Source organism: Ixodes scapularis, unplaced genomic scaffold, assembly GCF_016920785.2.
Source record: "Ixodes scapularis isolate PalLabHiFi unplaced genomic scaffold, ASM1692078v2 PGA_scaffold1__304_contigs__length_218370807, whole genome shotgun sequence".
NCBI lineage: Eukaryota > Metazoa > Arthropoda > Arachnida > Ixodida > Ixodidae > Ixodes > Ixodes scapularis.
The window spans coordinates 97,379,165-97,394,336 of NW_024609846.1; the positions used below are offsets into that span (position 1 = coordinate 97,379,165).

General features: G+C 46.2%; 1 protein-coding gene across 1 annotated transcript in view; it reads right to left on the bottom strand.

Annotated features, from left to right (window-relative positions):
• LOC8040957 (beta,beta-carotene 9',10'-oxygenase) overlaps positions 1–15,172 on the bottom strand; it is a 115,359-nt gene that overhangs the window by 24,113 nt on the left and 76,074 nt on the right. The window contains exons 6-7 of the mRNA XM_040501238.2: positions 14,278–14,486; positions 1,620–1,871 (exon numbers count right to left, since the gene is read on the bottom strand). Coding sequence (XP_040357172.1) covers positions 1,620–1,871; positions 14,278–14,486 — 461 coding nt within the window. The remainder of the gene's footprint in view (positions 1–1,619; positions 1,872–14,277; positions 14,487–15,172) is intronic.

Here is a 15,172-nt window from a genome sequence, read left to right on the forward strand (position 1 = left end):
TGCGGTGTACGCTTGCCAGACTATTGTAATTAAATTCGTGCAATGTTCTAAGACTTGTAATCTAGTCGCGTAAGGGAATAGCAAAACGTGACAAGTCTCGGCGTTTAGTGAGCACCATACATCAATTATCCATTCGAACAAGGTTGTGTGTTTCATGTGTTATAAGAATCGCAATCTTTTCACACTCTGACGCTTTTCAAAGCCAAGCCGTCAATGCCGTAATTGGCAGATTAATCCTGACAGAAGTGAAAAAAAATTCGGTTTCGAAGTATCTTCTTTGTATTTAGCAAGTTTTCTACTGATTTATATGGGTTTTGTGATAATCAATTATTTTAGCCGACTTCAGCAACCGGGCCCTTTCCTGCAACAAATGGATGTCCTAGAGTGGTGGGGTAAAAGTTGTTTTTGCACTTTCTAGTTTAAATACTTTTAGGCCGTGAATATCTACTTCAAGTAAGAGCTGCTTTAGGTCTGATCAGTGAATGTTGTTTACGCAGATGTTGTGTTTTTTTTAATAACTTTAATGTATCTGTCGGCTTATAAATTATGCCTTAGAATGAGCCAATAATAGGACATCAAAAATTCTAAGGCAACGTATTGTTCGTTTTATTATGGGCAGGATAAAGGTCAGAAGCATTTATCTCCTGCTTTATTCTTTTTCTATCTGATCCCCTAACAAAACGTCCAGTTGCCGTCTTAAATTTTTATAATTCATTATAAGGGAGTCGTGTTTGATTTTGACGGCATTGGAGATATTTTGGTATTTCTTCAGTATCATCTGCTCCTGAGAAAATACACGCACCTCGTCATTTGCCAAGCTGTTCACGTCCACAATGGAAGCGATCGTATACGATCGTCTTCGTTAGGAACGTGAACAGCATTTTCCATGTACGAGAAAGCTTGTTTTTCAAAACTTTGTGTCTTGCAAAATGGGCGGACAGTTATTGCAGTTACATTTTTTAGAGCATTTGGCAACATTTAGTCTTTTGTTTGTTTGAAGGCGTACTGATGGGACGAATTTATTTTTTATTCGAAGTGATCTTTGACAGTTTGGTGTTCCTCCAATGTTTACATGGTCAGCGGATTTGTGAGCCGAAGCAAACCAAAAACTGAAACCTGTAAGGGTGGCCTGATCTTTATCAATTTTAAGCCGGGTTCGAACTACTAGCTCGTGCTAGCGCTCTCATTGTATTAGAGAGATTTAGTAGAGCGTACGCCACGGAGAGCGGGACCAGCGGGCGCGTGCTGAATCCATGTTTCAAAGTGACGGCACGAGCTCCCGCTAGCAAAGCGTAGCTCTAGATTACGATCTACTAAAACTCTCTATGAACTGTTTGAGAGTGTAGTTTGTTTTAATCGTCTATTGTGGTGCTCTTCTTGTTCTCTACGTTGGCACCTCCTCCCCCTCACGTAATATTTTCTAATGGGCCTTTGAGGCATTATAAAATAAATAAATAAACAATTAAACAAATATTGCGATAAATAAATAAAAATAAATAAACGAAGAAATAAAAAATGAATGTATGTTGATTTTAGTATGGCATGCGGTACTAAGGCGATTGCAAGCACACCTTGCCAACCTGGGTGCCCTGTCCTTCGTTGAGGAGGCGCTCACGTACCTTGGCGACGGGGATGACGAAGCGCCGGAAGTGTCCCTGGTTGTCCGGGTCGAAGTCGGCCTCCCCGGACTCCCTTATCCTGTCGAGGTAGTAGCGGTCCATGATGCTGGCGTCCTCGTAGGCAACCATGTCGAAGACCACGTGGCCGTCGTCCTCGAACGCGTTCACCGCGTGGAAGAAGAAGAGAGGGTCGGTGACGAACCGCGTGCGCAGCACCGTGCCCGTGGAACGCTCCACCACCACAAACTTGGTCTGCGAGGAGGGAAAGACACCCCGAAAAAGGGAGCGGGGGAAGGAAAGGGATTGAAGGAAACATGGGCTCGTGTACATGGCTCGCACGTCGCGTCATAGCGTCCATGCTGGCACGTTTATCCCTACTTATTCTTGTCGAGAAATAAAAATTTGATAACGCCAAACGTACGTATCAGAATTGCACGCACTCGGCAGCGAGGCCATCACAATGGCCGCTGATATGGCGTCAATGTCAGTCATGTACTGCCTTCTGCTTTCGAAAAGTTTTGGCTCAAGTAAAGGCTCATTCGCAAAGCATTCTTTATTACGTTTCGTTTGATTACGGGAGATTACGTCTGCTTACATCCAAGGTCAACGAGCTTCGTATTAAGCGCGTCAGCCAATTCAAGGGCTAAAGTCACTGACAGATGCCTCGCCGCATCCTAACACGTTCGGCGAGTGCAGTGAAGACAGAGACAGCTAGCTTTAGGTCTACCCACTGATCAATTCAACCCGAGCTCGGTGTTCTGACATTCTCGCACGCTCTCCTCTCCTCCTCTCCCTCATTTTCACGGCGCATAGCTTCGCACGTAACATATGCAGAATGGATGTTAAGCAAACGCTCATCTGTAGATGGTCCTTCAGCCTTTGCACAATGGTTCGATAGCTCTTGCAGAAATGTAAATTGCGAATCTTTTGAACGCCTTCGCCATATACATTCTTGAAAAAAGTCAGAAGAAATAGTCCACTGGATGTAACTATAAAGCGGGAGTTGGCGCGTTAAGACAATTTTGGGGGGTTCCAATTTTTGTTTTTGGTTACGTGACACCGCCATTCCGAAACGTTTGTGACAATAACAAAGCAAAACATGCTGCGGTCTTGTTCTAATCCTGTCAGTGTCTGAAAAAAATTGATCGGCCAGGATTTCAACCTCTCGCACCCGAAGCGGAAATCCCGAGACAAACGAGACAATTTGTTTTTTAAAATTACCAACGAGTTAGCTGCACTTTGGACGAAATAATATCAAAAATATAAATTAAAAAAATTAACTGTTTCCTAATTTTTTGTGTAAACGCGGTATACACAATATGTGCAGTGGAAAGAAGCGGATATTTAGTATTTTAAAATAATTATTTAGTTACCACCAGTGGTAAATTAATTTATTAATTCGCCTAAATGTTTGGGACGATGTCTTGCCCGCAAGGTTTATAGAACATATGTTTCATTAACTTTATCGTGACGTAGGCCGGCTAAATTTAGCGACCGTGTGACCCTTTTTGGTGGCGCCCTTTGGATAACGCAACGCTTATATCACGGGAATCGGCCCTATAACAGATACGACGTCAAAACACCATTCAAGTAGATGGCGTCAAGAACAACTTGCCAGTAAGGGTCTTACTCTAATTTATCGCCGATGGACAAATTATAAAAGTGGTGGCGGCCAGCTGTTAAAGGAGCGATGCAACAATTTTTGTACTTTGCGCAAATACCGCTTAGAACAGATCCCTGACGTTAAAGGAGCGATGCAACAATTTTTGTACTGTGCACAAATACCGCTTAAATCGGATCCCTAACGTTAATGACCTATGAAACACGCGTTCGTTTTTCACCCGACGCAATAGAAGTCCCAGAAAAAAATTTAAGAAAAACGAGCGGCGTTCACCCCCTCAACTCGCAGCCAGAACAAGCGGCCACGTGATCTGGAGCCGATTATATGCCGCCAGTGTTGATCATAGCCACGCGCAGGGGTCGGCAAAGCGCAGGACACGCGCTGAGTTCCAGACATTGTTATGGCTCGGCTGTTGTCGTCGTTGCAGCGATTGGACACGGGTCACAACCCGAATGCTTCTCGAGCTAGCAATTGTCACGAGCCCAAGTCGAGTGCCCACGCAATGCTCGGGTCCAATCTATGAGCCGCATTCAAATATCGTCACTTGGGTGTACTGCGATCCCCGAGTTACGTCATCAAATTTTGCAAAGGAGAGATTGAATGAAAATGATCGCTTTTGTCCTTGAAATTACACCACAACAAAGGAGTTTCTTGGCCAATGGTGTTGCGTGTGAGTATCCTTGAGTCCGAGGTGTGCCAGCAAGCTAGTGTAGAGAGAAAAACATTCCAATTGAATATCGTTGCACAGCTCCTTTAATGACCCATGAAACACGCGTTCGTTTTTCACCCCACGCAATAGGAGTCCCAGAAAAAAATTAAAGAAAAACGAGCAGCGTTCACCCCCTCAACTCGCAGCCAGAACAAGCGGCCACGTGATCTGGAGCCGATTATATGCCGCCAATGTAGATCATAGCCACGCGCTGGGGTTGGCAAAGCGCAGGACACGCGCTGAGTTCCAGACATTGTTACGGCTCGGCTGTTGTCGTCGTTGCAGCGATTGGACACGGGTCACAACCCGAATGTTTCTCGAGCTAGCAATTGTCACGAGCCCAAGTCGAATGCCCACGCAATGCTCGGGTCCAATCTATGAACCGCATTCAAATATCGTCACTTGGGTGTACTGCGATCCCCGAGTTACGTCATGAAATTTTGCAAAGGAGAGATTGAATGAAAATGATCGCTTTTGTCCTTGAAATTCCACCGCAACAAAGGAGTTTCTTGGCCAATGGCGTTGCGTGCGAGTATCCTTGAGTCCCAGGTGTGCCAGTAAGCTCGTGTAGAGAGAAAAACATTCCGATTGAATATCGTTGCACAGCTCCTTTAAGTGACGACCGGAAAATGCATGTTTTTAAGCATGGTTCAGACGACAGCAACGCGGCCTACTGAGCACGGCGGTTCCGGTGAGTGTGCCGCTGCTGTCCTTCTGAACGCTCCCCGAAGGAGAGGCCTGATTCAGTCACGAAAGCGTAAATGTGCCTAGATGTGAGCAGCTCGCTACATTAACGGACACCTTGCTTGTACACGCGCATACTCGACGCGCACGCGAGGGTAACCTTGTCAAACTTGGTACAACACGTGCCTACTCAAACACGCTAATACATTGCAGTGGTCCGACCCCTATACTAGCAATGGCAAAACGATCATTTTAGAGTTGGGACCTTTACTTTTATCTGTCAAACTGTTCTTGAAAGCCGGAGGACGGTGTCTGTGTACTCAACCGAATGGAACCTAAAATATTGGGGTACGATGTTTCCTTATCTTTGATGCCCTGGAGCGCGAGAAAGAACGCCCCTCAGCTATAGATAGCTTGCAAGCGTCATCATTGCTGTGTGCCGACGGTTATTTGTACTTCCTGTCTTTTTCAAAACTACCACTTCTGCAGTGTGAAACGAACATGGCGAACCAAAGCTCGCGGCGCATCAAATACTGGCGTGGCCGCGAATGACGTCACATGCACGCTATGTACTATATATAGCCACTAACATTGTGAGAACGGCAGGGAGGAGCTTCAGTCGTCCAGCCTCCTACAACGTTTCGGCGACTCGTGCTCCTTGAGCTCACGTGCGCAGCCAAAAGACGGCGAAAGTCATGCAGCACCTGTTGGACTCCGGGTGTTCAAGAGACACCTTCTGCAGCTCTCAGACTGTCAATGATTATGTGCCGAGAAAGTGAGGGAGAGGGGGAGACGAGAGCGTGCCGGGATGGCAGAACGCCGAACTTTGGTTCTAATCATTCGTGGGTAGAGCCACTGAATGTTCCCAGAGAACCTGAATTCCGTTCAGTCCGACTACCGGAAGTCAATCCCGCAGAATCCAGTTCTGATTGGCTGGTTTAGCTCGTGGCGGAAGTTATCAGTCTGTCATTTTGTGGATCGGCGCAAAACAACGAAAAATTTATATAAACAGCTTTTTGTGTTGCCCCGGATACAGCGTGCGCATGGGTGCGAGCTCTGGGCATCGATGAGTTAGGACCACGGTGTAAGATATACTCTTTAGGTGTGGACACGGCGGGGCTGAACGCGCGGCGCGAGGAATTGAATAGTGTTCGTTCGACGGGCATTAGAAAGGCTGCATTATTCCGCGGCCACCGTGCCCGCGGCTGACAGTGTCGCCGGCGGCCAAACGGCGAAACTGCGTGACAGCGAAAAAAATTATCTCGTTGCCATGACACCCTGGTACACCGTGGTCTTTTTGCACGAGCGACAACTTCGCTGGAGCTCTGCGCATGTGGAGCATGAGGCGGCACGAGCCGTCTTTGCCGTGCCCACGGGTCGACGAGTCATCTGCCGGCGCCGCTTGAAACCACAGTGAGAGAGAGAAGGAGAGAGAGTGAAAAGCGAACTTTATCTGCACTGCGCGAGGAGCGCGCTGTCCTCTCCTGAAGAGAAGTCTTACACCGTGGTTAGGACCGAACGGAAGGTGGGTTGATTTCTTCTAGATTTCTTTTTTAGATGCGGAGCATCTCTTGCTCGGTTCTATGTCCCGCGGCGTCGTAGTCCGCACTCACACTACGCATGCGCAACTCTCCTCCTTCCCTCTCCCCAACAGCTGCGCGTTACTCTCTCCGCTCTCTCTCCCTACCAGCTGCGTGCACTTCGCGTGCGTTCGCTTCTACTCACACCGCTCGCGGATGCGCAACTCTCCTCCTCTAGTCTCCTCTCCTTCAAGTGTGAATATAAGCAGCGGTAGGGGCGCGCTGCGCGCGTACGGGAGGAAGTGGCCGAGTGGGCTAACGCGTCTCAGCTCGGAGCGTGGAGCGAAAGCTTGCGTTGGGAACCTCCTGGGTTCGATCCCCGCCGCCCCCGTCCGTTTCGATCTGGATGAGTTTCGTACCGGCACGCGTTCGTGTGATCACTACTGCGTGATGCACGTTAAAAACCCCAGGTTAGCGGTTGTACTGCACTGGCTAAATTTCTCATCTACAGCTAAGAGACCGATTACCCGTTGAGGCGCACCTCCATCAAGGCTGTATAAACATAAAGAGCAAACCAATTTTGCGCGCGTTCAGTTCACCCGCTGTTGACTCCACTTCACTCCGTTCTTCCGATGAAGTGTGATGGAAGCAACAGTCCCGTCAGTTAGTGGGTTGGCGCAAGCAACAAAATCACACATCGCGTGAACGTTGTTGGAAACTCCGCGATGCCCATGGTTCCCCTCGGGAAGATGATGTTTGGTTTTTTTTTTTATTATTAAATAGCCGCCAATCTGGTTTGCCAAAGAAGATTGCCGGCTCGCACGCTTGCTCCGGTCGCGCTGATGGTGCGTTTTAAACTCTACGCCTCAGCCACGGTGTACGTACCCCACTGGCTCCACTCTTTGTGAAAGTTTATTCGATCACAAAATAATATTTTGATTATTTTACTGCAACAAAAATTATCCTCGTTGCCAAACGGCGGGGCTTGAAAGTTAAAACGGAAGGACACACAGACGCAGGTACCTTACTATGGTTTCCAAATGAGAACAAGTTGTTTCATTTGTTTGCCATACCAGAAGTCTACAATCTTAGAAGTGAAAGAGAATAACACATCTGTTTGATTAATTTTTGAAAGAACTGAAAGTGATGACCTCTAAACACACACAAAAAAAAAAAAGAAAAAAAAATGACTTGAAGATTAAAATATATACACAAAGTAAAACAGAAAGGTGTAATTAAAGCTAGAAAGGACCTAGATTGGGGTTCTAGGTGCATCTTTTTCAACCCTGAGTTCGCTAACTGAATATCGATTTATTACCAACCCCTACAATAAATATTGCACAGCATACGAAGAGAAGGCATCTTTAAATATGCCACCTTTTCGCTACCACTTTTTTGTCGCGCAGCTTTTTGCACTGAATTACTGGCAGACCGAAAGGATATTTCAAGATTACTTTTATATCACAACAATATAAAAGCTGGTTTTTATTGTTTTTCTTTTCTTTCCTATGTCTCAAACACATCAGGCGAACGAGCAGCAATTTGTCTTATAGAAAAGATGTTTAAATTTTGCAAATGTGGATATCTTTTAAGTTTTCAAAGATATCCACTTTGGTTTATGTAGCTCAATAACTATTTTTCTCAAGTGTAGAGATAATAACTTTATGTCAGTCATTCAGTTTCGCCACTAAAATCTTATCGCAACTTATCGTAAAGATATTATCCTATTGTTTTACCGCTATTTTTTTTCTCATAGTTGCTTTTGTTCACAGTACCCCCACCAAACTCGTGAAGTTATTTATTGCTTTTTGTAAATAGTTTCGTAATTTTTATAATACAATTTCGCGGGAGTAACTTGCTGTGAAATCTATACAAATGCAAAATATGCGTATCAAACTTGGGTGTAATTTTTAACGTAGCAAGTTATGCAGTCAAGTACTTCATAACGAAAATAATCATAAGCGCCAATCCATAGCATTTGAGACTTTGTCGTCATTGTAATCCATTGCGTTTTCCAAGTATCGGGTACAAAGCCATGCAAACAACGTAGCTGCTGTCCACACTTTCCACATTTACCTTTGCTAGCATCGACGACAACTTTTGATATTAAATATAATGAGACGAAATACAGAACCGACAGTTTTTGTTTTTACAACGTTCAATTTAAAGCTGGCGACATGGGAAATCAGAAGTAGCATTGCAATCCATTTCTGAAGGCATCGTATTTGTGTCCATCTATTTATGGAGAAGATATGTGGGCAAATTAGCTTAACTGCAATTTCAAAAGTAAAAAGAAATTTAGTATATTTTTTAATGAAGAAGGTAATTATTAATGGTAAACCACAACTAAGACTGAGTTGCTTGCAAGGGTAATGCATTACATTTTCAAATAACGGGCACAACTGTGTATACAGCCTATCATTATGCATTCTTAGAGCACCCTTTCTTTCCTCCAAAAATAAGCACAGAGTAACAAAAAAAAAATTACGATGTCAAGCATCTTATGTCAATTTTCGACCAGCTGTACTTTATGTCCATCACTCATCAAAATCTCTACAAACAGGTGCCTAAAACTGAAAATGATTGGCCAAACAACGGGGGTAACAGACTCTACGAATCCAACTCATCGGCGCAAATACGGAGGCATGAATACTCTTCAGAACTCTCGGCCTCGCATAGTCCACATGTTATCAGCTCTAGATTCTAAAGTACATACTGCGTACTTGTTATATTGTTTTATATTAGGGTCATTCTCTCTCCTTAGCTCTTCTCCCTCTTTACTTTATTTAGTCCCCAGCCACACTCCCCCCCCCCCCCCCCCCTCTTTCTGTTTTAGTGTTTGCAAATGAACAACCGCTTTTTCTCGGTTTCTCCTTCTCATTCTTTCCTGATTTCTCAACCTACTAAGTTGAGTCGCATATATACCACGCCATGCGATATTTTCATTATCTATCTTCTTGTCGATATGAAATCCTAACTTTGCTGAATGTTTCCACGTGTTGTTTTATCCACCCCTGGTTTTATCAGTTCGTGTATTGCCTCATGGATAGTGGTATACGGCGCTCCTGCAATGAAGCCGCGTCGAGCCGTCATGCTACAAGTACCAAACTCAACAGAAGGTCAGCCTTTGAGCATATAAATTATTCTATCATTTCATAAAATGGAACCCGATACATCACCAAACAGTACCTGTGCAATCCACTTCAGTTATGTAGCAAATACGCACATAGTATCGCTCTGAGAGGAAGTTGCCATGAAAAGGTTACATTGACGTCACTACGACATTGTCGTAGCAATAAAGAATCGTATCAAAATATTGTTCTGGAAGGAACACTATACACCGACGCGCGGCGCGCTCTGTATACAAACACGACAGGAGAGCTGCGCATGCGCTGGACGGATGTGTGCAATAGCGGCCGCTCTCGCCGTGTTTTCCCCATTGCGAAGCTGGTTGTACGTTCGCTAACCGAAGCGGCTGCGGGGTTCCTAGCTTTTTTTCTGTTCTTTTTTTCTCTTATTTGTTATGTCCGATTATTGGCGCTCGCTACCAGAGCTCGAGCAGCAGCGATGCAGCGAGAAACTGTGCGTTGGTGGAGTTGCCTTCCAGGATCCCTACGCCGTGAGCAAGGAGCGCTGGCGCTCCAACGCCACATCGCCTAGGGTGCCCGCGTGTCTCTCTGTCTCAGGGTGAAGACACCCATTGTTACGCTGCATGTGCCAGCGTGTGACGCTCTGGCGCACTCGGTGCGTGACTTGGGCGGTAAAATGGCGTAAATGCATTAGCCAAAGCTACGTGCTCGAGCTGAGTGACACCGGATTGCGCGCACTTCAGAATGCATAAAAGATACGATTGGGAGGAAAAATGGCTGAGATGTAACCACTTGAGCAAAAGCGCGCGTGTGTATGAAGGCACTCTAACATCGGCCAAGTTTCTGCCGCAAACCTTGGTGGCGCACGTTGTCGTCTGCCTGGTCTTTTCGCCGAGCTAATTTACGGCCGACGCAAAGCAAGCGTACGAGTCTCTCGAGGGATACAACTACGTTGAGTCTGGTAAGAACTGATTGAGCGATATGCGTGCGAATATATCGGGAGTCGTTACACCTTACGATGCCTGGGTGTAGCGAGCAACTGAGGAACTCTTGGGCGGCAATTTGTGTGTATACACTGTATGATCGAAGTCCGGGTGGTCTGGATCGTATGACCCCCCTAGACATGCTTTGGTTCTGGAAACAACGATCTTAGCCGAAGCTACGCACTTACTTTCACAGAAGGCTTACACAAGCGGTCACCCGTGCGAGGCGAAAACTTTTTTTCGATCCGGGCAGGATATCTAGTTTCTGCGTCTGTCAGTTTTCGCCTGAAACTTGTGGAAGCTCATTCCACTACCTTTCGGCAGAACCAAATGTCCCGCAGGTTTGCGGGATTCCGAAAGGCTGCGTCGCACGTGCAAAGTGCCAGCTGTTTTTCTCATATCTCGCCCGCCTGGCCGATCCGGCGCGATCGCAGCGCCGCCGCAGCTCAGTGAGATCAATACCGCGCGTCAGTGTGTAGACCAGTGTCCGAAATACAAGCCCCCAGCGAATTAATGGATAATATTATTCTCAAACGCAGGCTCCTGTGAAAAAAGGGGCTTTGCATAAAACAATATTTTTTTTTCTTTTAACAGTACTCTTGCCATCGGTACTGTTCTTGGAGCTTTCTTCACTATGTATATCTGACGTTCTTGCACTACGATATGGGAAAAAGTATTTAAAAGAAAAAAAAAAAAAAAAACGAAGTCTTGAAAAAAGCGGAGCCGTCCTACTGTGCCAAGGTATCAGCATAAACAAACATGGCGTCGCCCGCGCACCAGAGATGACACTGGTCTATCCACTGATGTCTGTTGTAGTACGCTGGATCGCGGACCGCGGCCTCGGCAGCTGGGGCCATCTAGTAACGTTGGCTGGGGCCGAGTGTCCCTACCGGCGGCCATTGATTGACACCAGCCAATGCATGGAACTCTATGGGAAGAACGAGAAAAAGTGCCGTTTCCCCCGTTTCTAAGCTGTTGTCGCCACTGAAACGTTTTGGCTGTTTTTCGATAAATAAGTCCGTCAAATAGCTTACGTACAAACATTAAAACGGACAGCCCTCGCAGTTCTTATAAATAAATATTTTGTGGCCGAGAGTGACTCCGCTCGGCGAAACATGTATGAGGCGAGAGTTACCTAGAGTTACCCTGGAGTCGGTGACGGTTTCGTTGAGTTGGGGTTAGCAGACGACAAGCTCGAAGGCTTTGCTACGCGGAATTCGCTCACTCCCGGAAAGCCGCTGTCGAGACGGAACTTCTTTGACATTCATCAACTTCTGGGCTTCCCCGAGGACGGTCTCATTGACGGCAAGTTCCTTTGTTTACTCCACTACGAGGGCAAGCTTGCCAGCTGAGCCGTAGGTGCTCCGGTAGGTTTGATTTTTTTTATTCAGCGTTCGAACGTTTGACAAATACCGATTCGATCTCCAAACACCCAACATAAGGATCGCAGCACACCATAAAATACTCGCCTCCGAGCGTAGCGTACATGCTTCAATATTCTTACTTTTGTGCGTTTCTCCCATACTTTCGTGTATTGCTTAGTGTCAAGCGATGGCTGCCAGTGGCGACACCACTGATCTCTATGTCTATTTGCTGGATCGCGTTTGACCAGCTCCTCCTATGGACCGGAATGCGGTCACTGGCGGCCATCTTTAGGTAGAGTTATATCATCTCTAGCCATCATAGTAATATGGCGGACAGCGCAATGGCGGCAGGCTGCCATAAAAATAGCCGTAGATCTAGTACACTGTACCGTGGGTGACATTTCGTGCTTGATTGAAGTTGTTCGACGAAGCAGATTCTTGAAACCCGGCGTGAACGGTAGCCTCATCTTTGAGGACCCGGCAAAAGTTCTACGAAAGCGCAGCACCGGGGGAAAGCAGCGCAGCTCGCATCAAAAGCAGACTCCGTACCGTCGTCTGCTTTCGATGCTTCTTTCGATGCGACTTTCGATACGTGCTGTGCTGCTTTTCTCCCGGTGCTGCGATTTCGTGAAACTTTTACCAGGTCCTCAAAAACCGGACTATACTGTTCACGCCGGGTTTCAAAAACATGTTTCGTCAAATAATTTTATTCAAGCACGCAATATCACCCACGCTATTTTGACCGCAGCCTGCCAACCCACCTGCCAAAACGCTATCTGCCATGGATGAATGATAGCGGCTGCAGAAGCTTACATTGGCTAGAGGTGATATAACTCTACCTAAAGATGGCCGCCAGTGACCGCATTCGCGGAGCGGGCAAACGCGATCCAGCAATTGTCATAGAGATCAGTGGGCGACACCGACGGGCTCCAGATCCGCGATGCAGCCTACTAAATTAGAGATCAGTGGGTCTATCATCATTTCACCTTAAGCCATAGCGAAGCTAACGCCACGAGTCAATGAGGCAAATCAAGTAGGACCCAATGCGTGATGTCATGGCATTTTTTGTCTCTCGGTGCATACGTCGTCATCGGGTAAACCTATCTAAAAATGTGGCATGTACTTTGTCTGTCTGTGCGTCTCGTATGCTTTCATTGCGCTCTTACCTGTGTTGAAACGAAGGATATAAACGAAAAAGTGATTGCGTAGGCGAGCTGGTGAACAGTTACACTGAAAAACCCCGGAGACGGGGTACACACACAAAAAAGGGGGCATAAACAGCACCGTTTCCTAACACATAAAACACATTGAAAATAAAAGTTGTAGCTGGCTTTTCAAACAGTATTGTGTTTGTCTCTCTTTTTTTTTCTCCCTTCGCTTTTGAAGTTTTTTATTGTGACGAAGTATATGTAGAACACAAGCACAGCCCAATACCAGTTTTTTTGTGTTTTTTTTAAGGGAGAGAGGGGGTGAAAGTGACATGGAAATGATTTAACGATGACTCCGCGACCTCATCGTAGTAACAAACAATCGCACAAAAATCTTGATTGAGAAGAGACTCTAGTCATAAAGCACCTAAATTAAATGTCAAGCATTCACACGTGCGTGCACCCAACTTGCGTTATACTGAGTTTCTTACGGAAGAAGTGCCTTCAAAAGATCGTCCGATCAATGAAAAGAACTGTGTATCCACGAATGCCGTAAATAGTGAAAACTGGTGGTTTTCTTCACGAGATTTTAATATGTATGAGTATTTTCAAAAGGCCTACGAACCTGCTCTATACCTAACAACTGGCTATATGTAAAAACAAAAAGCCATCGCTTTGATACGATGGAGCCAAACGAGCAGCGTCAAAAGTGTATTGTCATGGCGCTCATCGTCTTTGTCGCGTTTGCCGTCGCCGGCTAAAACAATCAGGCAAAACGAATGCGGCGTGATCCTGCCATTTTTTATGTGCACGATTGGTGAATCCCGTGTTACCAAACGCACCGCGACGATTCACTTTTGGCGCTGCTTGATTGGGTTTATTGACTGGGTTCACTGATTGAGTCCAATGACGTTGACTGCGGTCAGTGAAAGGGAGCATCGGTCGTCTATAGGCATCCTGCGTTACCCAGGAGGCGCTGTGAAAAATGACTTGTTAGGACTTGTTTTGGTGTAGTACAAACTTTAACGACTCAAACTGTCACACATATGGAAGTGTGCCTGCTCTGGGGCGCGACACACGATAACAAAAAAAAAAATAACAAAAAAAAAAAAAAAAAAAAAAAAACGAAAATGCTAACGCTGTTGAAGCACAGGCCAAAGCTAGGACGATAAGAGCGTGAACCAAGAAACGCCGTATCACGCGTCCCAAATAAATATAAAGAGGAAGAAAAAACAAAAACGTCGGAATGCCAGATGTTCTAACGTACCACTTAGAGATACGAGACGCGTACCCTAGCGGTGGTGGCATGAATCCGGAACTTTCGATTGTTTTGCGGCGTTGAATGTAGCCGATTTCGGACGTCCAAAGGTGTTTTTTCCGTTCTTCTGTACTACACAGAAGGAAAAAAAATCACGTCGAAGGCGCCACAATAGTGGGAGTCCCAACCAGGTGAGCTTGTACTACCCAAAACGAGGGCGCCACAGTTTGTTCAAAGCTTCAGCGCAGGAGGCCCATAGTGAATGCGGACGAAGGCGCCCACCTTCTCTTTGGGGACCCAGTCGAAGCAGTCCTTGAACGAGTAGCCCTTGATCCTGGAGCCGATGAGGCGCATGGTATTCACCAGGAGGGGCTGCTCGACGAACACCACGTAGTTGGGCGTCATGCCGAAGCTGTGATAGTAGCTGAACGTCGTCTTCCAGCTGGACGGGATGTGGTAGGCGACCGAAGCACGCTTCAGACCGGACTCGCCTGCAGCGAAGAAACACGGCATACGTGCACCTATATGAAACAAAAGAAATCGATCGGCGGACTAGCATTGTTACATATAGTTGCTTCAAACAGGACACAGCGCTTGTCCTGCTTCTCTGTGCTGCTAGGAGTCAAGCGTTTCAAGCTAATGTCTGCGCTAAACGCCATGCGTACACAAAATGTATCACGGATTGATTTTAAGTTGTGGGATGTGTATATGAAAAATTCGCATGACTACGAACTTATTCTTTTAAGGATTTTAGAGCGCAGCAGCTCTTAGGCGCCCGTTTCCGGGTTGAGCGCGTCGCCGTCAGCGTCGGCGTAACCGCACGCACTGCATTATGGTACGCCCCGCTAAATGTAGCGAGAATGTTTTCCGCTAAATTTAGCGGGGAAAGCTTCGCTAAATTTCCCGCTAAATTTAGCCGTAAGATTTTCACTAGATTTTTTTCCTAATTTTAGCGGGAAAACTTCACCCGCTAAATTTAGCGGGGAAATCTTCCCGCTAAACTTAGCGGGAAAATGTTTGATAAACTTCCCGCTAAATGGCAGGCGAGGAGGAGAGAAAGAGGGGAGGATTCGAGGGGTGAGTAAAGCCACACTCTTCCCTTCGTACCCTCCCCTCCTCCTCCTCAAGAGCTGCGCTCTAATTTTGTATTACACAGAGTTGTAAACGTCTGTCAGTT